The sequence below is a fragment of the Gopherus flavomarginatus genome, chromosome 3, assembly GCF_025201925.1.
Source record: "Gopherus flavomarginatus isolate rGopFla2 chromosome 3, rGopFla2.mat.asm, whole genome shotgun sequence".
Classification (NCBI taxonomy): Eukaryota; Metazoa; Chordata; order Testudines; family Testudinidae; genus Gopherus; species Gopherus flavomarginatus.
The window spans coordinates 84051615-84079145 of NC_066619.1; the positions used below are offsets into that span (position 1 = coordinate 84051615).

The 27531-nt window shown below is 44.3% G+C and overlaps 2 protein-coding genes across 4 annotated transcripts in view; one reads left to right on the plus strand and one right to left on the minus strand.

Annotated features, from left to right (window-relative positions):
• ROR2 (receptor tyrosine kinase like orphan receptor 2) overlaps window positions 1-27531 on the plus strand; it is a 223833-nt gene that overhangs the window by 123402 nt on the left and 72900 nt on the right. The window contains exon 1 of one of the 3 annotated variants that reach the window (XM_050945659.1): window positions 6139-6243. The exons of the other annotated variants lie outside the window; for them this stretch is intronic. The gene's annotated coding sequence lies outside the window, so the exon portion shown is untranslated. Of the gene's footprint in view, window positions 1-6138; window positions 6244-27531 lie in introns of those variants that run through there. 3 annotated transcript variants of the gene reach the window in all.
• On the minus strand, window positions 16314-19047 carry LOC127047532 (zinc finger and SCAN domain-containing protein 29-like). Its single transcript, XM_050945925.1, has 2 exons — window positions 18507-19047; window positions 16314-17527 (listed from the first exon to the last, which is right to left on the minus strand). Exons 1-2 carry the CDS (start codon window positions 19027-19029, stop codon window positions 16956-16958), a joined length of 1095 nt encoding a protein of 364 aa, XP_050801882.1. The 5' UTR covers window positions 19030-19047; the 3' UTR covers window positions 16314-16955.

The window sequence follows — 27531 nt, forward strand, 5'->3', positions numbered from 1 at the left end:
CAGGCATTTACATGGAACTTTTGTAGCCAGTATTGCAAGGTATTTTCTTGCCAGATATGCTCAATGTTCATATGACCCTTCATGCTTCAGCCATCATTCCAGAGGACATGCTTCCATGCTGATGACACTCATTAAAAAAATAATGCGTTAATTAAATTTGTGATTAAACTCCCCTTGGGAAAGAATTGTATGTCTCCTGCTCTATTTTACCCACATTCTGCCATATATTTCATGGTATAGTAGTTTCAGATGATAACTCAGCACATGTTCATTTTAAGAACATTTTAACTTTTGCTGTAGATTTGGCAATGCAAAGAAGGTACTAATGTGAGATTTCTGAAGATAGCTACAGCACTCAACCCAAGGTTTAAGAATCTGAAGTGTCTTCCAAAATCTGAGAGGGATGAGGTGTGGAGCATGCTTTCAGAAGTCTTAAAAGAGCAACACTTTGATGCAGATACTAGAGAACCCGAACAACCAAAAAAGAAAATCAGCAGTCTGCTGATGGCATCTGACTCAGATGATGAAAATGAGTGTGCGTCGGTCTGCATTGCTTTGGATAGTTGTTGAGCAGAACCTGTCATGAGCATGGACGCATGTCCTCTGGAATGGTGGTTGAAGCATGAAGGGGCATGTGAATCTTTAGCACGTCTGGCAAGTAAATATCTTTCGATGCCAGCTACAACAGTGCCATGTCACTACAACAGTCTCATTTTCAGGTAACATTGTGAACAAGAAGTGGGCAGCATTATCTCTTGCAAATGTAAACAAACTTGTGTGAGCAATTGGCTGAACATGAAGTAGGACTAATTGGACTTGTAGGTGCTTAAGTTTTACATTGTTTTATTTTTGAATCCAGTTATTTTTTGTACATAATTCTACATTTGTAAGTTGCACTTCCATGATAAAGAGATTGCAGTACACTACTTATATTTTTAAATTCATCTAATACTATTTCTTTTGGTTTTTACAGTGCACATATTAGTAATCTAAAATAAATAAAGTGAACACTGTACACTTAGTATTCTGTTATGATTGAAATGAATATATTTGAAAACGTAGAAAACCTCCAATATTTAAATAAATGGTATTCTATTATTGTTTAACAGAGCGATTAATCGAGATTAATTTTTTTAATCTCTTGACACCCCTACAATTTACCTATGTGTGCAAGGTTGACCCTATCATTTTGGTGACAGCTCTGTTGAATCCCACTAAAGGGTTTGGCAGCAGCCACAGGTGGGGACCACATGAAACCAGAACATTTACGTAAGCCCTCATTGATTTCTGTGTGATGTTTCTTGCTTTGCAAAGAACAGTAGGGTCTGCCAGGACTGTTTTGTGGGTGGCTGAATTATTTTGTTTGTTCTCTTTTGTCTTGGATTGCAGTCATGCATTGAAAAGGCTACAGCCAGAGAGCGATATTGGGGATGAGAGAGGCTCCCTAGAGAGGGACAGCCTGTGACGCATGTTGGAGAATGCAGGCATTCACTTCCCAGTCCTCATGCAAGAGTATATCAAAGGCAGATTGAAAGCCCATTCATGAAAGAACCTAAACAGCATAGATCCAGGGTGCAAGTGGCTAAGGGAGAGCCAGTGATAACCATAGGCGTCAGGTTATATGGGCTCGAGGTGGCCGGGCTTCAGGAATATTCAGGGCTGGGGGCCCTGCTCCAGCAATATTTGGAGCTGGGTCTCTCTCCCGGCCTTGCCTGGATCGGGTCCCAGCCCCGGCCCCCGCGGGCCTCCCCCCGCCTCGTCCCTGCCTGGAGCGGGTCCCGGCATCCGCCTTCCACCCCTCCCCCTGCGTCCTCCCTCTACCGTGTCCCTGCCTGCTCGTGCTGCCAGAGAACGGCTCCCGGCAGAACTGGTGTCTGCTGCCCCAGGGTCTTAGCGCCTGCCATCCGCTAATGGCAAGGCAGGCTGCCCTTACCCTGCCCTTCTGCCCTAGCCCTGAGCCTCTCCAATGCCCCAAACCCCTCATCCCCAGCCAGAGCCATCATCCCCCTGCACCCTGATCCTCTTCCCCAGCCAGAGCCCTCATCCCTCCGCATCATGAACCCCTCATCCCTAGTCAGAGCCCTCATCCCCCTGCACCTGAATCCTCTACCCCAGCCCTGAGCCCCCTCCGCAGCACAAACCCCTCATCCTCAGCCCCAACCCTCATTCCCCTGCACCCTGAGCCCCTGCCCCAGCGTGCACCACCTCCCCCTTCCTACACCCCCAGCCGAGCCTGCACCCAAACTCTGTTCCAAAGCCTGCACCCTCACCCCCTCCTGCACACCCACCCCCTGCCCCAGCCCAGAGCCTACACCCCTCACCGCTTCCTACACCCCCACCACCAGCCCAGAGCCTGCACCCCTCACCCCTTCCTGCACCCCCACCACCAGCCGAGAGCCTGCACCCAAACTCCATCCCAAAGCCTGCAGCCCTCACCCCCTCCCCCAGCCCGGAGCCTGCACCCAGCACCCAAACTCCTTCCTAAAGCCTGCACCCCTCCTGCACCCTAATCCCCAGGCCAGGACCTGCACCCCAGACCTCCCCCCTGAAACCCCGCCCAGAGCCATAGGCAGGTGGAGGCGGAGTTTGAGGGGGCAGAGTTGGGGGGGGTTCTGGGCACCACCAAAATTTCTACAAACTTGTCTCCCATGGTGACAACAGGCAACCCAGTAGAGCAGTGCCAGCAGCAACTGTTGTAACTGTGGGCCACTCAAGAATCGCGGCAAGTGACCCAACAGCTGCTACATGAGATGGTGACCCAGCCAAAAGACCTGCAACAAAAACAGGTGCAGCAGTTACTGATGAGGCTACATCTGGCTGAGGCAGCCCAGGATCCAGTGGCTGGAGCTGTGAGCCCAGAGCCTGTACTCCCACCAGTACCAATGATGCTGACTAATGTGGGGCCTAATGCTGACCCCACTTTCTGACTTCTTTTGAGTGGCTGGCAATGTCTTCCAGAGCACTGATCCCTTGTGTTGGCCCTACTTTATTGGCCCAGTCCAGGCAGGGACTTGATCATGTGTCTGTACATGATTCTGCCCTGCTTAAGTCTGCCATTCTGGACTTTCTCAATATCAGATATACCACTGCGTCTGCTTCCAGATGGAAATCTATCCTGGGAAACTAAGGACTATTGTTAGCAGTGGTTACAGCGGGAGGAGCAGACTGGAACTCAGGTGACCTAGTAAATACTGATGGAGCATAGTACAAATAATCCTCAGTGAGGGATAGGAATGGGTACTGAGGCGCCACCTAGGGACTTTAACTCACACAGTCCAGTTGATGTATGACCAACTTTACATCTCTGGTGGTGCAGGAGCTGTGCTTCCTATTGAAGATCAAGCACTAAAAACTTCCATCTATCATCCCCAAGTGGATGTCTTAGTTGAGGGATTCAACAAAACCCTGGAGGAGATGCTAAAAAGGGTTGTGGACTCTAGTCCTATGCATTGGGATCAACTATTTACTTCCCTTTTTGTTCGCCATAAGGGAGACATCACAAGCTTCCACCGGGTTCTCTCCCTTCGAACTGTTATTTGGGTAACAGCCTGGAAGAATATTAGTCTGGTGCACCTGTGAGGTCTGTGGCACCTGGAGAGGAGCAGATCCTTAAAAGGGAGAGTCCAAGCCCAGTGGAGGGCAGTACTCGGAGGGAAGCAGATCTACAGCACAAAGCTTCCTAGCCCCCTAGAGCAGGGCTGCCTACCCAGCAAGCTGCTGACAAGCCTCTGCTACCTGGTTCCACTGGAGAGGTAGAGGGGTCATCTTTGCTTTGCTTCCTTTTCATTAGAGCCAGGGTGCTCACCCTGGGCCTATTAGATACAAAGGGGAGTAGGAATGCCCTTCACAGACACTGCCTTGTGAGGAACAGCACAGCTATTCTGGTCCATTTTGTGGACTGCAGGATTATTTTGTTTCTTTGTTTTCATCTTGGATTGAGGTCATGCCTTAAAGTGAGGGAGTTGCCTCCCTAGGACTTACACTCAGGAGACTGCTCCAAAGAGTCAGCCAGAGAGGGAGGTTGGGGATGAGGGAGGTACTGAGGTACTGTAGTGATATAGCTCGTGACAATACGTAGATATAAAAAACATCTGAAGTTTAATACCTGATGTAAAGGGATTGATTTTAAGAGATGGATTGGTCTGATTATGACTATAAAGCAGTATGTTGATAGGAATTGTCAGTGACTGGGCTATGGGTGGTTGTGCCTAGTGGATAGAGCAGAAGGTCAATAGTCAGGAATCGGAGCTGGAGTCAGAAGCCAGGCACAGAGCTGAGGGTCAGGATTGGGTTACCTGCAGTGAGGCAAGGCTGGGTTCTAGGCAGGGAGAAGGCAGAGCCATGGGCAAATGCTTTGGGCAGCTGCTGAAAAACTGCTGGGCTTAAGAGCTGGTCCATGGACTCTTCCAACTAATTAGTCAGTCAGGCAGCCTACTACAGGATAGCATCATGCATTAGATTGCCCTGAGACTGGTTTTGCTGCAGGCCCTTGTTCCAGAGTGGCTCTGGTGCAGGTTCAAATTCCTGTGGGAATTTTTTTTAAAGCTATGTAAATATCATTCTTATGATCTTTCTTCTTTTAAATATAAGTTTCCTAGTAATGTCAAGACATTCTCTTTTAAGTTCTGACTGCCAAAATTAAAAGGTCAGCCTTAAAGGCCCTTAAGGACCTTAATTTCTAAATTAAGTCATTTGTGATGTAGGTGGGATGAGTTCATGTATATATCGGGGGTGAAGGGAGAGAAGATGGTGTAAGGCTTTGAAAATAATAGCTTTTTCTCTCATCTTTTAAATTAAAAAAACAAAACAAAACCCAGTTTTAAATTAACTAACTTGTTTTAGACCATACCCTAGAACAAAAGTTCCATCTGTGTAACAATGCCCAAGCTGAGGTTTTAGTCCTTATATTTTTCCAGGTTTATAGATTTGCTGGAAAGGGGCTGTTTATTCCTGGGCTAATGATTGGAACTAACTCGGGGGAGGGGGCAGGGAGAGAAGAGGCAGAGCAAAGCTCCTCTCTGATTTTGCTATGACCTAATTAATGACAAATGTATAAATGATTAATATGAACCTTTAGTTGAATGGAATACTTATCTGGGTCTTATGTTGGTAAAGGATTAGAGTTGTATCCAGAGATCCATTTTAAGAAAACTAATCATGATGTGTCGCAAAACCTTGGCACTTTCACTCAGTTTATTTAGTCAAACATATGGTTACCCACTCTTATAGGATGATAAATCTGACTTACACAGCAGACTACTGGCAGAGTTGTGGCCAAACTTTGTACTCAAATAGCACTTGATCCAATTCCAATTGATGTCTTTGGGAGCTAAATCAGACTGATACATAGGTGGTCCTGTTCTTTGTTCAACAGTTCTGATCCTGGGTCTTAAATCAGTTTCACCAACATATGCTAGACCAGGCTTCCTTCTGATCACAGGAACAGGAAACCTGGCAAAGGGCACTAATAGATCTTCTTTGTCAGATTCTCTTCCTTTTGTATTTAAGTACTTTATTTATGCATCAAAGAACACTCTTGCTTATTTCAAGTAAAAGTCACCTATTCTTTAATTTCTGATATATTTACATCTTTGTGGTAGCCAGAGCCATCCCTTGGGTAGGGCGAATTGGGGTAACTGTTCCGGGCCCCACGCTTGAGGGGCCCAGCGGGCTGGGTGCGGTCGGTCCCAGAAGAGACACATCTGTCACTTCTGCCCCGGACTCCGCACCCCACAAGGGATGGCCCTAGTGGTAGCTATTGTGGAGCAACTTCTGATACCACTACTAAGTATGTTCTTAATTTGGCTTCATTTGGGGATTCTGAGACATTGTCTGCACTTTGGAATTGCAAATAAAACTGGTCTTCAGTTATATAATCTTGTCTACTAACTCTTCCACTTTGCTGACAAACATTTAGTTTATTAAGTATTTCAGCTCCTATATTTTGACTCTTGTGATTATTTATTATTTGTATCCTAGGTACACTTTGGGGCCCCAACCAAGTTTAGGACTCACTGTGTTAGCCACTACACAAACACATCATAAGAGATGGTCACTGTTCCTAAGAGCTTACAATATAAATAGACAAGACAGACAAAGAGCAGGAGTAAGGAAGTATTATCTCCATTTTACAGATGGGGAAATGAGGCACAGAGAGATTTGCTGACTTGTCCATGGTCGCACAGGAAGTCAGTGGCAAAGCTGGGGATTGCACCCTGATCTCCTGACAAACTTCAGCTTGATGTGAGTTTAAATGGCCTGGGTTTAAACTTCTGGGGGCAAAAACTGTGTTCATAATTAAGGCTATGATTATGTCACAGAGTCACGAAGTCATGGACTTCCATTGATCTCCCTGACATTTTCTGCCACAGGGCTGGAGCTCCCAGCCATCCTCTTCCCCTCCCCCTCCCCCTCCCCCTCCTCCCCAGCTCTCAGTCATCACCCTGGTGGGAGGACACTGCAGCTGCCAAGCCACAGTGGTGGGTGAGGGGACCCCACAGCAGCCCAGCCCCCGTGAACAGGGGGACCCTGGAGCTCCCACTCAGCGCAGCTGAATCCGCCTCCCCATTTTGTAAGGGATGTTTTTAGTGAAAGTCAGGGAAAGGTCATGGGCTTCTGTGAATTTTTGTTTGTTCATAACCTGTCCATGACTTACTAATAATATCTATGACAAAAACTTAGCCTTAATCATAATAAAATATAAGCACATTCTTAACTACCACCTGTGCTTTAATATCAAGAAGCACATTTTCAAACAACTAGATGAAATATAAAGTGTAAAGAGATTTGTCAATCACACAATCAATGCAGAGCTTTTTTTTTCACTTGTCTTAAAAGCTTAGTTGTATAGACTATCAACAGCATAGAACAGAGAAATTAATACATTAGTTTCCAGTGGGACTCTAATTGGTTTGTTTCTTCTTGAGTTCTGATGAACTCTAGTTTTTAAGTATGGAGTGTAGTATACTGTTTTTTTACCTGTCATAGGCACAAATTCTATGTGTAATCAAGATCAAAACCTGTAACATTTTAATAGTACAAAATAAAAAACTCTGAAATAAAATGATGGGCTAGATCGGGGTGAGCAAATCTTTTGGCCCAAGGGCGACATCTGGGTATGGAAATTGTATGGCGGGCCATGAATGCTCACAAAATTGGGGGGCGGTGAGGACTCTGGGTGTGGGTATGGGCTCTGGGGTGGGGCTGGGGCTGAGGCGTTGGGGGTGCAGAAGCGTGCTCCAGGCTGGGACCGAGGGGTTTGGAGGATGGGAGAGGGATCAGGGCTGGGGCAGGAGTTTGGGGTGTGGGAAGGGGTCGAGGTGCAGGCTCCGTGCAGCTTACTTCAAGCAGCTCCCAGAAGCAGCAGCATGTCTCTCCTCTGGATCCTACATGGAGGCGCACCCAGGCGGCTCTGCATGCTGCCTCCGCGGCCAAAGGGAGCTGCAGGGGCAGTGCTTGGGGCGGGGGCAGTGTGCGGAGCCCCCTGACTGCCCCTATGCATAGGAGCCAGAGGTGGGACATGCCCCTGCTTCCCGGAGCCATGTGGAGTGGGGCAAGACCCAGATGCCACTCCCCAACTGGAGCACCAGAGCGGGGCAAGCCCTGGACCCCGCTCCCCAGCAGGAGTTCGAGGGCTGGATTAAAACCTCTAGGCTAGTTTCTGCCACCTTTATTCATGTTCAGACTTAAAGGCCAGAAGAGACCACCAGAACATATAGTCTGACTGCTTGTATATCACAAGCCACCAACGCACTAAACCCAACAACCAAAATTAAACCATAAATGACTAATCTGTTATGTGCCACAGGCAAACATTGGAGAGAGAGAAGTGAAGCAATTGAATACCTTACTCCATGAGTATTCCCCTCAGAAGGTCCTAATTTTTTGTCAATCAAATTTACAGTCCTAATTTATTTCAGTGAAAATGCGTACATTCTGATTGGGTTATCTACACTTAATGATAGTTCACCCTGAGTTCATGCAGCTGGACTGGCTGCACATGCAAATCTCTGCTTCATCATTGGCTCTTTGGTCTGTTATAACTTGCCTCGGCCTCTAACTTCATCTCCCCTTCCAAATATCATTTTGAGAAAGAGTAAAATCATTATGCTCTTGGTCTAGGATCTTTACAAAGGAAAGTTTATTGGTGGTGAAAGTATTTGTGTTGAATATTGGACCTCACCAGTGTATCATGTAATATTTTTCAGTATGTTCACTGTGGTGTTTCTATACTAGTGTAGCTATAAATTCAATGATGTCAAGGGGAGAAAATATCAGACGTAGGAAGGTAGGTAACATTAATATCTGGCTTTATTTAACCTCACTGCACCAATGTAGTTCCTCTTTAATGTAAAATAGGAACTGTTTATCCAGGGGGAAATCCCATAGGTCTTGGGGTATCCTTGTGTCTAGATCCTACAGAACTTGCCTATAATTAATACTTTAAATAAATATAGCTTATTCTACATGTCATTGCACTTATCTAACAATTTTAGGTTTTATATCAATATAATTACATTGGTGCAAAAACTGTGTAGCTTAAGCGTTGGGGTTGATGTTGAGTGTGTTTCTGTTAATGAATAGCAAAATGCATACATTCATTTAAGTCCACTTTGATTAGTGACTTGATTATTAATAGCATGCTGGAGCTCTATTAATAGCCAGTCTATCATGGCTCCTTTTGCTTTAAATCAACAAAAAAACATGCAGATCAAAATTTAATAAAGTAGAAGGAGATTTAATTTTATGTGCTAAACTAAAGCCACAAAGAACCATTTCAAATGAATTAAGTTTGACCATAAATTATGAGTACACCAAGGATCACTTTTTCATGACTCAGATCAATAAGGTCACTTGTAATCTCCTTAAAGGTCTTGGTGCAGTAATTTAAGATGGTGTATACATTGCTTCTTTTGTTTATGCAGTGGTTTAATAAGTTAATATGACTGGAGAACAATTCCTCTGACCTTTTTGTCCCATGAAACGGTAATTGATAAAGAAGATAAAATTGGATCCTGATAAAGGAATTCAACTCTTCTATTGCCCATTAAGACTTGAGTTTGAGGATATGTCTCAAACTCAACTATTATATGGTATTGAACTCATTGTCATTTTTTCATTCTACTTTGCCCGTTTTGTGTATCTATTCCTGGAAGGGAATTTAGTCCAATTAAGGACTCAATCTCTTTTGTTCTGTACTCAGACTTCTATTCAAATCAATGCACGTTTTGAATGTGCAGGAATTGCATTGTCAGACCATTTTATTTTTAGCATCTTTTTGGGGCTTATACAGCAGCTGTAAACTTTAGATTGTTTGTTTGATTTTTTTTTCACTTAGTGCGGTGTGTGTGTGTAAGTAAATATAAATGCTGAATAATTACATGATATTGTGCAGTCATTTTTGTTGCCTGCATATGAGTGAACATGTTTGGGTTCCTTTCATTTATTTTAAACTCATAAGTTGTGTCTGTATGTTCAAAGTGACAGTTACTTATTTCTGGTACAAAGTTTTGCTTATGTTTTATCAATCTGCCTATACAGAAAAAATATATATAAAGGAGTGAATTTGCCTTTATTTTATCAAATTATTTCTTGAGGGAAGTGAGGTAAAAATTTTAACTGCCTTCAGCTTTATTGCAGGCAGTTGAAGAAGTTCATTAGAACATGGTGATTCCAGTGATTTTGATGCTTACAGCCTTGTATGGTCCAGCTTTTTACTTATGTGAGAGTCTTAGCTTTACAAGAGGTCAGCACAGGTAGCACCTTTTGCATTTTAATATAATCTGAAGTTAACTACCCTTTTTAAAATGTTTGCAGTATTCCTTGTCTTAAGTATCTTAATAGCTTCTCCCACTGATGTTTTTCTTAGATGAATCATCCCATGAGCAAAAGAGATGCCTGATTTATCGAACCCACTCTATGAAGCTGAGATACACTAATGGACAAACACATAATTGAGCAGAGCACTTCTTAATTTATTAGAAATACAATGCTTATTCTGTCAGGAAAATCAGGTTAGCTATTTCAGATAAATCTATACAAAAGGAGTACAGAAACAGAACAGAGAAGAACAGAGCCAGCAAAAGAATAAAACAAGGTCAGAGGGGAATATATCCATCTTTTGAGTTTCTGGGTCATAGTAGTTTAAATATTTGAGAACCCATTCTAGGGGTAGTACAGAGTTCTTGGAGTTAGATCTTTGACCAGATCTTATCTACATACATACAGCAGTATTGTAAATCACAAAGTCTCTTTCATGTCAGCTGCTTTGTAGAAAATCTGAGAACCACCGTGTAATGGAAAGTCCAGAGAAGCTTTTCAGTGCATCCTAACGTCTTATCTCATGGCAGAAAGTGCAGTGCACACAAATAGTCATTCTGATCTTTTCAGACATGCATTTCGTCAGTCCCGCAACACATAACACTGATTAACATGGTATGCTTTTGTGTAATGCTTTGAACAGAATTTTTCAAATATTTTCCCAAAGTACACAAATTATATGGCAGAAATGCCCTCATATCTTTATTACAATGCTAGCAGATACCCAGTGCAACAAATTACAGTCCCTCCCACCAAAAAGATCTCCATAATTTGACTAAAGTTTATTGTTTATATCAGAATGTAAACGTTGGCCTCTGTCTATCCCCCAGTTAGGGACAATGAAATAGTTTGCAAGTTCACAAAATGAATAAAAATAACATCACTTAAAAAAAAAACCCTCTGTGCCGAGAAATTTGAGTATGACAGCCTTAGCGATGAGTTTTGTGTTAATAAAACAGTTATTTTGGCGGGGGCAGGCAGGGCCGTCCTTAGGATTTATGGTGCCCTAGGCGGGATTATTAAACTGGTGCCCCTGTGCCTGTCTTGCTCTTAGCAACACAAACATAAGCTTACAGTATTGGAAAACTTGCCACAGGCATGTTACTAAAACCAGTTTAACTTAATTAAGCACACTGTAATACTGATAAACTAACACTAAAAAGTCGCACTATAGAAAAAATTCTGATTTGACAGAATGATGCAAATAATATATTTTTTTAAATTTGTCAACATTTTATTGGAAATTTATATGAAGAGGTATTGAAACAAGGATTAGTTTTTAATTAAAAGCAGTCTTTCTGGCTTTTTTGGCTGCAAAATCAGTAATAATGTCATCGTATGACAAAGACAAAGTGATGTCTTGTTCGATTGTAAGAATAGCAAGACCAGTCAAGGTTCCTGACTCATTGTAGAGTGCAGATAGTTTTTAATGAGCTTTAGTTTTGAGAAACTCTATTCTCCTGATGCTACTGTTACAGGAATTGTCAGTAGAATATGAGTGGCAAGTTTGCTGGTATGAATAAACTGTACAATGTCCATCACTGATTTTGCATGTGGCAACAACTCAGTTCTTCGTACAGTTCAAGTCCATTTAAATCAAAATTATCACCATGCTTCAGGAGGCTCTGTAGGTCAGGGATCCACAATGTGGTGCCCGCGGGTGCCATGGCGCCCACAGGGGCTTCTCAGTGCACCCACATACTGGCCAGAGGACGAGCATCTACAGAAATGTCGCCGAAATTCGGTGGCATTTTGGCGCCAATGCCTCTGGATGACACTGCTTGCCGTCGAATTTAGGCAGCATTTCTGCGGATGCTCGTCCACCACCACGGTATGCGCCAGACGAAAAAGGTTGGTGACTACTGTTCTAGGTTCTTGCACTTTGTCATTAGTTGCTCTTGTTTTCCTATTTCGTTGAATTTAGTCCCACTCAGCCTGATGCCAGCTGAGTGAATAGAACCCCAGGCCGACAGCGGGTTGAGTGGCTCAGCTGGGGTCTCAGCCGCCGGCCTGCTCAGCCTGCTGCCAGCCTGGGGTTCCTTGGGGGTCTCCAGGCCAGCAGCAGGTGCTGAGTGGGGCTGGCAGCTGGAACCCTGAGTGGCAATGAGGCAGCAGCCGGAATCCCAGAGCAGCGGCGGGCTGAGCCATTCAGCCCACCACTGCGTGTCATCAAAAATCAGCTCATGTGTCACCTTTGGCACATGTGCTGTAGGTTGCCGACCCCTGCTCTATACACTAGTAAGGAGATGAGCATATTACAGTTGTTGGAGGGCTCTATTTAGCAGTAACAGGCTATAGGAAAGTCAGTCAACATTTTTTGTTTCTCTGATGAAAACTGGCCCACTCCCTTCCCCATTCCAAAATTGTCACAAATAATTGTCAACAACTTAATTTTCTGTTTTTGGCTAAGATATTGATTTTTTTTTAAAATAAATATTGAAATTGAATTCAGGATTCTTAGCAAGCATTTTTAGCAAAAAAATTTGCTCAATGACAATCAAAATCGCAACACAGTACTGCTTTCATGCTTGGCTCACCCCCCCAGCCTGCTGGTTCAACAGCTGCAGTAGAAGAGGAGAGGTGGAAAACTGCAGGACCCCAAAATCCACATCTTGGGGTGCAGAGCAGCAACAGCAGCAGCAAATCCTCAGGTCTGATCACACACCAATGGGCACCACCGCCAGCTCAATGGACCATGGTGAAGTTAGCACAGCATCTGATCTCAGGGACGGGGCACCCATGGAGCCACAGCAGCTCATCCTGCCCTGTGCAGCTCCCCTCGGATGAGATGGATCACTGCCAGTCCGGGGGAGAGATGCACCTCCCAGCTAGGGTGACCAGATCCAGATGTCCTGATTTTATAGGGCCAGTCTCGATATTTGGGGCTTTGTCTTATATAGGCACCAATTACCCCCACCTAGGGTGATCAGACCGCAAGTATGAAAAATCAGGATGGGAGGTGGGGTGCAATAGGAACCTATATAAGAAAAAGACCCAACATATGGGACTGTCTCTATAAAAGTGGGACATCTGCTCACCCTACCGCAACCCCCTGTCCTGATTTTTCGCACATGCTATCTGGCTATCCCCAGCCCAGCCGTGTGTGACCATTCCAATCCTGGCTGCCTGCAAGGAAGTGAGTCACTTTCACTGTCATTCCTCAGCAGGTAGGCAGCTAGCTTCACCTCCCCCCCAGCACCTCACCCAACACAGCCATGACAGCCCTCACGCCAGGGGAAAGAGTCACACTCACAGGTGAGCATAGGCAGCAAGTTTGTATAATTTTTGGTGGTGCCCAAAATGGTGGTGCCCGCCCCCCTCCCCCCGCTGTCGCCCTGTAAGCCGATATAAAATGAAGCTACAATGCGTTGGCACCACAAGATTACAAGGGTCAATTAAAAGTGTAAACTCAGAAGCAGCACTTGCCTGCTTCAATATACAGTATTATATTTTGTTGCACTTGTGAAAAAGTGGGAATGTTCTAAATGTTTTCTCTGAATACTGTGTGGGTGCCTCAGTTTCCCCTGCAAGGTGCCAATTGAAGGTGCTGGGGACAAAGAGATCAGAAGAGATCCAGAAGAGACACAAAGGCTAGAGGAGGGAGTGTCAGTTTGGAGCTGGCTGGGGAAATGGGGAGAGGCCCAGAACTTGGGTCTAGGCTCCCCACCCTCCAAGATGGACCTGACTGAGGGGTCCTGTTTTCTGTACCTACAAGCTTTGTTTTAGACTGTGATCCTGTCATCTAATAAACCTTCTGTTTTACTGGCTGGCTGACAGTCACGTCTGACTGCAGAGTTGGGATGCAGGAACCTCTGGTTGCCCCAGGACCTGCCTGGACAGACTTGCTGCGGAAAGCGCACAGTGTGGAAGGGCATGCTGAATGCTCTGAGGTCAGACCCAGGAAGGTGTAAGCATCTTGCTCTGGAGACAGTATGCTCAGAGAGAGGAGGCTTCCCCAGAGTCCTGACTGGCTTTGTATGGAGTAGTTCCAAAGCATCCCAGCATCCTCTTCCACACCATGCACTTCCCGGAAGTCCAAACAGGCACTGGCACTCTCTCCTCTGGCCTTTGTCTCTTTTCCAGGCATCAGGAGGCCACCTGATCTCTTTGTTCTCCAACACCTTCAGTTGGCACCTTGCAGGAGAGCGACCCAGGCCATCAGTTGCCCAGAGACAGGGTTTCGGCCATTCTCTGTGCAATCGGCATCACACTGGCACTCTAGGGCTCTACAACAATCACACATCCTTATCCCACCATCTAGATCCTTGAGAAATGCATAGGGGAAACTGAGGCACCCACACAGTATTCAGAGAAAATATTAAGAACATTCCCACTTTGTAACACCTGTATACTTTAAAGGGTGTAAAATAATCAAGTATCGTGCTAAACACAATGATACTCCAAACTGACCACCAAATTTAAGTTGCATGTTTTTCCCCTCAAGTGAGGGCTCTGGGATGGGGCTAGGGATGAGGGGTTCACACTGCAGCAGAGTGCTCAGGGTTGGGATGCTGGGGGCGCAGGCTCTGGGGTGGGGCAAGGCTCGGGATAAGGAACTTGGGATGCAGACAGGCTGCCCAGGGCTGGGGCCAGAGAGGACTCTCCCCCCTCCTTACTGGCAGAAGCAAGCTCCAGGGAAGGGACCCCTCCTCTCTCTCCTGCCCCCCCCACCCGCAGCACACTCACTCTGCACCACAGTCACTGCACATGCTCCTAGTGACTCTCTCAGGTCCAGAAAGCCCACTCGCCTCCCCTATGATGGGTACCAGGGCGGAGGGGTTGCCATCATGTGTGGCCTCCCCATCCCTGCTGCTGCCACTGAGTGCCGGGGGGGCGGGGAAGAGAGCTCCCAAGCATGTGTGTGCCTCCTTCCCCCTCCTCTCTTCCTCTTCCCCTCCCCCAGTGCTCCAAGAGGCTGCCTCCCAATGATCTCTATAGCCTTAGGCAAAAGCAGCCCAAACAAAAGAGAGAGGCACTGGCTGTTTTCTTTCAGCCAGGGAAGTTCCGAGGTGGGGGCAGAGTAGAAACCCAGCTCCAAATATTGGTGGAGCACCCCAGCCTTGAATATTCCTGGTGCTTGAGCACCTTGAGCCCCTATAAGCTGCCACCCCTGCAGGTGAGTTCCTTCCCCTACACCTTCCCAGAGACTTCCCAGCAGCCAATCTCCTCCCTCAGACTGTGCTGCATTCGGCTCTCTCTAGGACCCAGCAGCTCTGCTCTTACATTCTCCACTGCTTCCCGTCTGTCTGGGCTCCCTGCAGAGCGGTGCCCCCAGACCTTTTGGTACCCTAGGCGGCTGCCTATTCTGCCTATGGCTAAGGACGGCCCTGGGGGCAGGTATAGTAAAGCTCCCTCATCCCTTCTGCTTTGACAGTATAATTCAACCTTGCATCTCTCTGAGGCCATGTCTACACTTACAGTTTTGCAGCGCTGGTAGTTACAGCTGTGTTAGTACAGCTGTATAGGGCCAGCGCTGCAGAGTGGCCACACTTACAGCAACCAGCACTGCAGTGTGGCCACATTTACAGCACTTGCAGCGCTGTTGGGAGTGGTGCATTGTGGGCAGCTATCCCACAGAGCACCTCGTCCCATTTCGGCGCTGTGGCTTGTGGGAAGGGGAAGGAAGTGTGAGTGTCTTTCCGCTTCCTGTTCCAACGCCCCGTGGTGCTTTGCTACACATTCCGAGCAGTTTGGCGGCATTGTGATTCTACAGCGCTTTTTCTGCAATTTTTGTTATAAATGGATCCTGAGCAGCTGACGACCTTATTGATGAATGTTGCCAGCACATCGCGCATGGCATTGGAGCTATTCCTTCAGCTGCAAAGTGACAGTGACAGTGAGGAGTCAGACGATGATATTGAATCGCCTCACTGTGAAGACAGTAAATTGCTTGTGGCAGTAACAGACGTGCTCAGCTCCGTGGACCGGCATGTTTGGGCTCGGGAAACCAGTACTCAGTGGTGGGATCAAATCGTCCTGCAATCCTGGGATGACGAGCAGTGGCTGCAGAACTTTCGGATGAGAAAAGCCACTTTCATGGCACTTTGTGCTGAGCTCGCCCCTACCCTGCGGCGCAGGGAGACGAGATTGAGAGCTGCCCTGCCAGTGGAGAAGCGGGTGGCTATTGCAATCTGGAAGCTGGCAACTCCAGACTGCTTCAGATCGGTGGCGAACCAGTTTGGAGTGGGAAAGTCTACCGTTGGAATGGTGCTGATGCAAGTTTGCACAGCCATTAATCGCACCCTGCTAAGAAGAACCGTGACTCTTGGGAATGTGCAGGACATTGTGGATGGCTTTGCAGAAATGGGGTTCCCTAACTGTGGAGGGGCAATAGATGGGACGCATATTCCTATTCTGTCACCACCCCACCTGGCATCAGAGTACGTTAATCGCAAGGGGTATTTCTCCGTGGTTCTGGAAGCGCTTGTGGATCACCGTGGCGTTTCACTGACATTTACTCAGGATGGCCTGGAAAGGTGTACGATGCACGCATCTTTAGGAACAGTTCCCTGTTCAGGAGGCTGAGGGCCGGGACTTTTTTCCCAGACCGCAAGATCACAGTAGGGGACGTCGAAATGCCCACTGTGATCCTTGGAGACCCCGCTTACCCCTTAATGCCCTGGCTCATGAAACCATATACAGGGAAGCTTGACAGGAGCAAGGACCGGTTCAACTACAGGCTGAGCCGGTGCAGAATGACTGTGGAGTGTGCTTTTGGCTGTTTGAAAGCACGCTGGCGCTGTCTTTATGGGAAGCTAGATTTGGTGGAAAGCAGCATCACCGCTGTTATATCCGCGTGCTGTACCCTCCATAATATTTGTGAAGGGAAGGGTGAAAGATTCAGTGAGGAATGGACCTCCGAGGTTCGACGCCTAGAGGATGAGTTTGCTCAGCCAGAGAGCAGGGCTAATAGGGAGGCCCAGGAAAGGGCTTCAACGATTAGGGATGCTTTAAGGGAGCAATTTGATGCTGAGAGCCAACAGTAATGTTTGATGCATTTGATGTGCTTTGCTTTACCTTGGTGTATAATATTTACCACTTACAGCAATAATATAACGTAGTGAAAAAGAAAAAAAAACCTTTATTCAACATACAGTACATAACAGGCAAGGGGGTTGGGGTGGTGGACTGTACATTCACAGGTTTGAATATGCCCTATTTTGATCACTATTCAATGTCTGCTGCACTTCAGGATTACTATGCTGCAGGGTAATGGGGGTGGAGTGAACAGGGTAAGAATTATAGTTATCAGGGCTGGTAGGTGATCGTACAGGTGTTGGGGGCAGCTGGAGATAATAAGGAACTGGCTGCTGGAGAAAGTTGTTTTGTGGAAATACTGGGGAACAAGGAAGAGGGCTTTGGGAGGGCTGTGGGTTACCACGGTACATATTTGTCTGCATGGCTACAAGAGACTCGAAAGCCTCAGTTTGGCGAGCCAGGAGGCTTATCATCTGCTTTGTGGTTTTTTTGGCAGACAATTCCTTTCTCCTGCTTTCTGTTTGCCTCCATTCATGTACACTCTTTCTCCATTCATGTACACTCTCTCTCCATTCATATGTCTTCTCTCTCCATTCCTGTGTCTTCCTACTTTCTCTGTTGTAGTGGCTCATAACAGATTTGATCAATTCCTCTTTTGATTTTCTAGGATTCCATCTCAAGTTCTGCAACCTATGTGAGGCCAGTGATCCGGCTGCAGTAGTCAAGGTCACTAGAAAAAAGAGAGATAGAACCATGTAATACACAGAGGCTACATTGTTTATTATCACACGCTGAAGGACTTTTTAGACTTTTGGTAGCATCCTTCTCACATACCTCACATAACACAGAGAGGGCAGGCAAGCTAAGTCATGGCGAGCAATGAGGTGAGTGGTTTTACCCCTATTTCCCCTTGGGAGTGGGAATTGACCAATGAGTCACTAGGGTTCATCAGCAATGGGTACAGGAGGTAGCTGGTGTCCTGAAGAGGGGACAGTAGTGAACAGGAAGGTGTTGAGCTGCTTGGGGGGGGGGGGATGTTCTTTGGTCCGTGTTCACGCCGTCCTGCTGGTGAGGGGGGGGAAGCACCGCGGTGCTGGATGCCTGCTTGGAGGGGGGTGCATAACACCGGAGCACACCGCAGTGCTGGATGCCTGCTTGGAGGGGGGGTGGGGAACACAGGAGCACACCGCGGAGCTGGATGCCTGCTTGGAGGGGGGGTGGGGAACACCGGAGCACACTGCGTGGCTGGCTACGTGCTGGGTGGGGGGTTAACAACAGAGCGACATGGGCTGGGGAAACGCGAACCTGGCGCCCTGCACTCAAGTATCCCTAAACTCTCAACAGGGTTTCCTACTGCCAGACATATCACTGCTGCGTGTTACCTGGGAAGAGAGGGAGGGTCTTCTACAGGAATGTGGATACCACCCTGGCCCCTATGCAGCTTGCCTGTGTGCAGCCATGGTCCCCCCACCCCTCGCTGCACAGTGTATCGGACGAGTTAGCCTGACTGGGACAGGGACCACGGTGGCTCTCCCGATCAACTTGAGAAAGCAAATTGCAAACGCTCTTGCTGAAACTTTTCAAGAGATTACCGAGGCAGATTACAGAGACGTGATAAGAGCAAATCAATGGGCTATTCCACGTTTAGGCATGCATGCAGGCAGCCATAACCAAAACCCTCCTCTCCCAAAACATAAAAATCTACTTACTCCGAGCACGATCCTCAGCTTCTTCCTCACCATCAACTTCCAGCTGCTGCGACTGGCTAGCCTCCTCCTGGCTTGAGAAGAGCTCCTGGCTGCATGTGTACTGGGACTCCGGGGTGTCTCCCTCCACGCCAGTAGCCTCACTGTCGCCGTCCTCTACAACCTCCCCCACTTCTCCCTGCTCTGAACTCTCCATCGTGCTCCTAGGATTGGCAGTGGGGTCACACCCAAGTATGGCATCCAGCTCCTGGTAAAAACGGCAGGTCGTGGGGGCAGCTCCTGAGCGGCAATTTCCCTCACGAGCTTTGCAGTAAGCACTCCTCAGCTCTTTAATTTTGACCCTGCACTGCAACTCGTCCCGTTCATGGCCCCTTCTCATCAAGGACTGCAATATCTGCCCATAGGTATCATAATTTCTCCTTCTGGAGCGCAGCTGTGCTTGCACAGCCTCCTCTCCCCAAACACTTATGAGGTCCTGCAGCTCTGCATTGGTCCATGCTGGGGCTCGTTTGGTGCGTGGAGGCATGATCGCTGAGTGATTGATTGCTTAATTGCACTCTACACCTGGCTGAGCAAACAGGAAGGTGATTTTTAAAATTCCCGGGGCATTTAAAGGAGGGGTCAGGTGAGCCCAGGGCAGTGGAGTTTGCATGATTACCAGAGAGGCTTCTAAGGTATGCTGGGATACCTGCTTATGCCACAGAGGTCAATAAAAACGCTGGTGGGTGTCTACACTTGCTGACCAGTGCTGGATCCTCTACACCCGAGGCTCAACCGGGTGTACAGCCAGCGCTGCAAACAGGGAGTTGCAGCGCTGGCCATGCTGTGCAAGTGTGTACGCATCCTAAGTTGCAGCGCTGTAACCCCCACACCAGCGCTGCAACTCTGTAGTGTAGACAAGGCCCGAGTGATCATTTCTGACTGCTAAATCGTTGGCATCTCTACGAGACTGCTAACAAGTGCCAGTTATTGCTAGTTTTGATTGTAGTCTTTTGTGATGCAAACTCTTCTTTACCAGGATGTGGCCTGAGCTCCCATTACAGCCATCAACTGCCTACTTTTTATTCCCAACCTCAGCTAGTGAACAGGTTTTAAAAATGTGAAACGTATTACTGGAGTGTTGGTGAGTTGCAAAGTTTTCTGACATTGGGAAGAAGAGTCCTTTGCTTTTTAGCCTCTTGTCAGCCAGCTACTCTCCCACTCTTTTATGATCCACCCTTTCCACTATCTTTATGGAGTTTGGTTGCTGCTGCTATGATCTCCTTCTTCATGTTCCTTATCTGAGCCTCAGCTCTGTGTGTGTATGCTAACCGCAATGTGTCGTGTTTCTGCCTTCTGGCAAACTCCTCACTGATTCTGCTGTACGGCCACACTATAGATTATGGAACTCACTTGGAGATGCACCATAATTCACAGTCGGATAGGTACAAGTACAGCTGGGCCTGAGACCACTCATGAAACTCAGAGAAGGTGACCAGGTGATATGTACAAACCAGGACAAACCCCCAGTTTCACAGAATTGACTTGAGCAGCTCTGGTGAATTGGGATGTCTGACCACCCTAACTAGAAGTCTATTGTATTTCATTAATACCCTGAGCCATTCAGTAATCTCCTCCCTTGACATCACTCTTCCAATAAAGGATTTAAAATGTTTAGTTAATTGAGTAACCTGACTGGATTCATATTCCTAGGTGTTTTATAACAACTGAGATAATTTGCTCTTGAAACCTTTGCTGCATCCTAACCCCCTAAGCTTTTGCACTTTCCCTTGCACAAGATAACCATGCTGCTTCTACAAAGATCAGATACAGGGAGTGGGCCAATCTACGTGAAGCCTCTTTACCAGCAGAGGTATTAACATCTCCTCCAAGGACCTACAGTCGCATAATCTGTTTAGTGCCTGGATATAAAGAAGTGCTACTGGTTCATGTATGCTTTCCTGAATATTAGGTCTACCAATCTGTACCGTTTTCTATATCCAAGAGTTTAAAAGTTAACTATAACTAATATAAAGGAACTTGATTGCTTACATACTTGGAACAATTCCTTTGGCAGTTGCCCATAGCTGTTATAAAATGTTTGTTTGCAAGAGAGGTGGGTTGACATTTGCTGGCTCTTCCTTGTGTAATTTTATTGTAATGTATCACAGAAATAAGTATTACTTGTGCAAATATTTGCTTAAGGATAATGAAAACCACACCTGTCCTTTTTGATAGGTGAACAATGGTTATAAGTAAATGGAACAACTCTAAAAGTGACAATTAAGATGTGTACATGGATACCTATGGGATTTTAAAGCGCCCGTAATATATATATCTATATTTTGAAATGTAGACATTTTATTTAAATGCATTAAGATGAAATGCATATCTTTGCTCATTTTGTATTCTCACAGTGGATAATATTCTGTTTCACAAATGTCTTGAAAACAAAATCCCATTCAAATGCCAAAGATGATTGAAACTGCATCATATTTCAGAACTGTTAGGAGTACTGTTGGGTGTATCTGGCAGTTGCTTGGCCTTGCTGTCTACTTTTGTGGACTTCATAATTTAAGGGTGGAACCAATCAATTTTACATGAGTAAATACTGCTGGTATATAATAGAGCACAGCTTGTTCCACTTCTGCATATGAATATGTTTAGAACACTTTTTTCCATGGACATCAATATTCATTCCTGTCATAAACAGATAAGTTAAGAGTTCATAGAACAGAAGTACTTCATCTCTCTTTTGCCTGTAAAGGGTTAACAAGATCAGTGAGCCAGGCTGTCACTTGACCAGAGGACCAATCAGGGGGACAGGATACTTTCAAATCTTGAGGGAGGGAAGTTTTTATGTGTGCTGTTTAGTGTTTGGTTGTTGTTCACTCTGGGGGCTCAGAGGGACCAGGTTTCTCGCCAATCTCTCCGATACAGGCTCTTATAAGTTCAGAATAATGAGTACTAGGTAGATAAAGCGAGTTAGGCTTATGTTTGTTTTCTTTATTTGCAAATGTGTATTTGGCTGGAAGGAGTTCGAATTTATATTTTGCTGAAAGGATTTTAATTTTACTTGAATACTTAGGCTGGGAGGGTAGCTGAAAGACCCTGTACCTATTCCATTTTAAATTTACAAAGATAATTTTTACTGTTTTTCCTTCTTTAATTAAAAGCTTTTCTTGTTTAAGAACCTGATTGTTTTTTATTCTGGTGAGACCCCAGGGGACTGGGTCTGGATCCACCAGGAATTGGTGGGGAGAAATGAGGGAAGGGGGAGAGAGAGGCTAATTTCTCTCTGTGTTAGAATTACTCTCTCTCTCAGGGAAAATCTGGGAGGGGAAGAGAGAAGGACGGGGGAAGATGCATTTTCCTCTCTGTTTTAGATTGAAGGAGTTTGAATTACAGTGATCTTCCAGGGTAACCCAGGGAGGGGAAGCCTGGGAGAGGCAACAGTGGGGGAAAGGATTTACTTTCCTTGTGTTAAGATCCAGAGGGTCTGGGTCTTGGGGGTCCCCGGCAAGGTTTTGGGGGGGACCAGAGTGTACCAGGCACTGGAGTTCCTGGTTGGTGGCAGTGCTACAGGTTCTAAGCTGGTAATTTAAATTTAGAGGAATTCATGCTGATACCCCATCTTTTGGACGCTAAGGTTCAGAGTGGGGAATTAGACCATGACAATTGCATTTGTTGAAATGAAATGGCCTTAATTAAACTCTAGTAACACAATGGAAATGAGTGTTAAAACATGAATATGATGTTCCATGTTTGAATCTGACTGACTTCAAGATCAAATTTACTCAGTTTATTAGATTTTTTTTTTGTTTTCCTGATTTTCAGTCCTCACTTTGGAATCTAAAGGTCAAGATGTGTTCTTTCTGGCTTATGTTTCACCAACGATGGAAATTCTGTGATCAAAACTTCATAAATTATTTTATGAAGCTCACTATTCTAAAGTTGTGTTGCCTCTACAGTGCTAAGAGGAATTTAAAATAGTAAAGCATGTTTTACACAGTAAAGGAAGCAGATACAACTATGCACAGGGAACAGACCTTTTGAATAAGGAAGTGCCAGTTTTAAAATCATTTTCTGAGTTGAACTGCACTTTCAGTAGCTGTCACTTTCTGGATAGCCATTTACTTTGCCAGTTTATTAATGTGACAGTGTGGTGACTTCTTTAAATGTTGCTATTAACACTAGATCATCATAATGTGATTACAGTTGAATGGCTTGTGATTAACATGAGTTGCAGTCGTGTAACTGGATAATGAGTGATTATAGGAGTTGGGGGAATCCCTGCCTGACATAGGGAAAATGTAGCAGTTCAGCTCAAACTGCCAACTCTTTTGAAAACTCACCCACAAGTCTGTGTGCATGCACATGCCTACGTGCTGATTTAGGAAACTGTACACTTTGCATTCAGGCAAGCTCAGCAGAAGACATTTTCTGTACATCAGTATGTTGTTGAAAATGAGCTTGTTGGCTAGTATCTGTGGAACTGTGACCAGATTTTAGTTTTGGTTGCATGCTGTCTACCCACTGAAAGCTGCAAGTGTTTCCAGCTGGGTGCACTCCCACCATTCATTTAATTGCTTCAGTGTTTTATTTTGAGGAAAGAATAAAGCTCAGTAAATTTTGTCTTTTTGTAGTGTAAAAAAGGTTTTTGTTATAGCTCTACTGATTAAAATAAATATGCTAAGAGTAACTGGCAGCAGCTCTGTTTTAGGCTGCTGATCTATGAATCATTCTGTTGCTTTTAAGGGAGGCTTATGAAGGAGAGGAGGAGGAGAAACAGGAATTTCTCTTGTGGAGATGGTTTATCCTTTCTCAGTTTTAATCAGAGAGCTCAGTCAGGCTCTTCAGTGAGAGAAGGAAACACTTGTCCTGTCTAGAACAGTTACACAGCATGTGAACCTAAGCTCAGTACTGAAAGTAGGCTGTGCTGTGTTGAGTTAAAAACTCATCCCCTTTTAGCTGCCCTGAAAACACAGAAGTGGTTTGATTGCTTGAGAGAGTTGCAGTGTGGCAGTTTCCGAAGCAGCATTCAAAGATTGGTAAATAAGAAATGCAGCACTGATCAGGCCTGAACAGGTAGTGAACCTGCAAGGTCCTTGTTCTTAATTTCTGAAGATAATACCACTAGTTCTAGTGCTCCAATATGTATGTGCAGGATTGTGGGATGTGCACTAAGAATAGTTTTTGTGTGCATTTCAAATTGGAAAGAAGGCCTATTGAAAAGAGACTGTAATTGCCACCAAAATGTAATCGTTTGGGTGCAGTGAACCCAGACATGAAGAGGAGCTGACTGAAAAACCTATATAAATAAAATTCATTATTTTTTTTTCTGATTTTGTTAAAATTTTTATTTAAATTTTTTAAAATGTAGGAATTTTGACCAGTTCTACTCCTGAATCCTCCCTACCTGAGAATTCAAATTCTATACACTAAACACTTTTTTGTTTTTATTTTTTTAAAAAAAAAACAACCGTGACGGCTTGTGAAAATTCAGATTGACTGCATGCAGACTGAGACAGAGGGTATGGCTACACTCGAAACTTTAAAGCACTGCCGCAGGAGCGCTGCCACGGCAGCACTTTGAAGTGTGAGTGTGGTCACAGTGCCAGCGCTGGGAGAGAGCTCTCTCAGCGCTGCACGTACTCCACCTCCTCACGGGGATTAGCTTGCAGTGCTGGGAGCTGTGCTCCCAGCGCTGCGGCACTGTTTACACTGGCGCTTTACAGCGCTGTATCTTGCAGCGCTCGAGGGGGTGTTTTTTTCACACCCCTGAGTGAGAAAGTTGCAGTGCTGTAAAGCGCCAGTGTAGCCAAGGCCAGAGTAGTGCTGCAAGCTTCCCTGCTAATACACCTCTGCCCCAGCCCTGAGTCTTTATGCTATCACAGCCTTTGTCACATCACTGAAACAGTCAACAGTGATGCCAGTTAACATCAACGGCAATAGTACTTCAATTTTTGTGATAAGAATACATATGCTGTAGGAACTAGAACAGTTTGCTTCACCTAGACCACACAAATCCACCAAAATGGTAATGACATTTAGATGTTGCTGACCTGAATTCCATTCAAACTGGTGACGTGTTTCACAGAGACTCTGTCCCATTTTCCAGAGCCATCCAGTTTCACTCATATCTGTACAGTTATCTCTAGCAAGGGAGGGAGGTGGCCACCTTTTGTATAAGTAGAAGCTATAAGCAATAGTTATATTTAAGCGCTTCTCTTCACTAGAAAATTGTCTTGTTAGAACACCTCCTTGAAGAGTTATATTAACGAATGCTGTGTTAAACACAATTTTGCAATCTACAAATCCAGAACTGTTATGTTTAAACATCACGTCAGCTGGTCATGAGTGAACCTATGGTTGAAGTAAGGTTGATCTGCGAGCAGCTGATGTGAAGTTTAAACACGATGGTCACAGTCCCATTGTGTTCGTTAACATGACTTTGCAAAGTTTGTGTTCTAACATGACCTAATTTTCTAGTGAAGACAAGCCCAAACACGGTAATATGGACACACATCTGCCAGTTTGTCTGCATGGAACTTGTCTAGCATTACCATATCAGCTGATTTAAAAGAAAATAATTCTAAGCATCCACTAAACTATTTGAGAATAAATATTGTACTATAGTATATAAAATTTGAGAATAAATATTGTACTATATTGTACTGCATTAGGAAGTTTTGGGTACTCTGCATCTCTAAAAAAAATCACATTTTAGTTAGGTGCTTTAATTACTTCAAACAATATTTAACTTTAGGCTCACAGGATTGAAAATTTTAATGCTAATTTGTCTCTATTTCAAATTCTGTATTGGAAATTAGAGATGGTAGTACTTACCTACCAATATTTCACCATTTTAAAAAATGCATTGAGTTTCTTGAGTGCTATATAATACTTTGCACTTGCTATTTTTAGGAGAATAGATTGACTAGCACTCAAGCCACCCCTTCTTTTCAGACTGATGTAATTTTATTTATTTTTGGAACATAGTTTCAAGATGTTGATATTAGGGCTGTAAAGCAATTAAAAAAATTAATCATGATTAATTACGCTGTTAAACAATAATAAAATGGCATTTATTTAAATATTTTTGATATTTTCTACCTTTTTGAAATATTTGATTTTAATTACAATACAGAATACAAAGCGTACAGTGCTCACTTTATATTTAGTTTTATTACAAATATTTGCACTGTAAAAAAAAAATAGTGCTTTTCAATTACCTAATACAAGTACTGTAGTGCAATCTCTTTATCATGAAAGTTGAACTTACAAATGTAGAATCCATGTACAAAATGTCCCTTGATGCTTCAACCACCATTCCAGAGGACATGCGTCCATGCTGATGACAGGTTCTGCTCGATAGTGATCCAAAGCAGAGCAGACCGACACATGTTCATTTTCATCATCTGAGTCAGATGCCACTAGCAGAAGGTTGATTTTCTTTTTTGGTGGTTCGGGTTCTGTAATTGCTGCATCAGTGTGTTGCTCTTTTAAGACTTTTGAAAGCATGCTCCACACCTAGTTCCTCTCAGATTTTGGAAGGCACTTCAGATTCTTAAATCTTGGGTTGAGTGCTGTAGCTATCTTTAGAAATCTCACATTGGTATCTTCTTTGCATTTTGTCAAATTTGCAGTGAAAGTGTTTTTAAAACGAACAGTGTGTGCTGGGTCATCATCCGAGACTGCTATAACATGAAATAGATGGCAGAATGCAGGTAAACAGAGCAGGAGACTTACAGTTCTCCCCCAAGGAGTGCAGTCGCAAATGTAATTAACACTTTATTTTTTTAACCAATGTCATCAGCATGGAAGCATGTCCTCTGGAAGGATGGCTGAAGCATGAAGAAGCATATGAATCCTTAGCTCATCTGTCATGTAAATATTTTGCGACGTCAGCTACAAAAGTGCCATGAGTATGCCTGATCTCACTTTGGTGACATTGTAAACAAGAAGCGGGCAGAATTAGCTTCTGCAAATGTAAACAAACTTGTTTGTCTGAGCAATTGGATGAAGAAGAAGTAGGACTGAGTGGACTTGTAGGCGCTAAAGTTTTATATTGTTTTATTTCTGAGTGCAGTTACATAACAAAAAATCCTACATTTGTAAGTTGCACTTTCATGATAGAGATTGCACTACAGTACTTGTATGAGGTGAATTGAAAAATACTATTTCTTTTATCATTTTTACAGTGCAAATATATGTAGTCAAAAATAATATAAAGTGAGCATTGTACTCTTTGTATTCTGTGTTCTAATTGAAGTCAATATATTTGAAAATGTAAAAAAAAATCCAAAAATACTTAAACAATAGAATACCAATTGAAATTTATTAACAGTGCAATTAATTACAATTAATTTTTTTGAGTTAATCGCATGAGTTAACTGTGATTAGTCAACAGATCTAGTTGATAACTTTCCACAAGTTTAACATTATTGTAGCATCATAATTTATGGTAATCAGCCATCAAAATGTGAAAATGACTTTTAGGATAAAATATTTTTTCTTTGTCATACTCAACTGTGACTTATACTCTTTTTAGCCTACTTCCTATAACAGAGGGTCTAATGTTATTACTTTGACCCTAATACAGGAGAGTACTTAAGCACATGCTTAGGTGTCTTCCTTGAATAAGGGTGTTTTTCTCAGCTGGGGCCTTTAAAGATTTCAGCCCAAGGCTGCACAGAAAATTGGTATTTTTGGATTTTAAATGATTTTTTAGGAACGAGCACTGTGCAAATTGTTTTCTCCTGATTGGTGGAGTGTTATACTCCTAAATCATGATTATTTTTAGTCTTTTGGTTGAGAATTGTTTTATTTTCACAGCCAGAAGCAGTAAAATAATCAATCATGTAATAATGTCATGAATGATTGTCATGTTAACTTGATGTTCTTTGAGCTGCAGGTGTGTTCGCTGCTGCTGAGTGCTTTTAAGTTAAGATTTTACAGCTGAGGTGGAGAAGAGCTTTGTTTTCCAGAAGAATTTTTTTAGTATTATACTTAACCAATAATTACTGTCTGTTATGAAAGCCAGCTT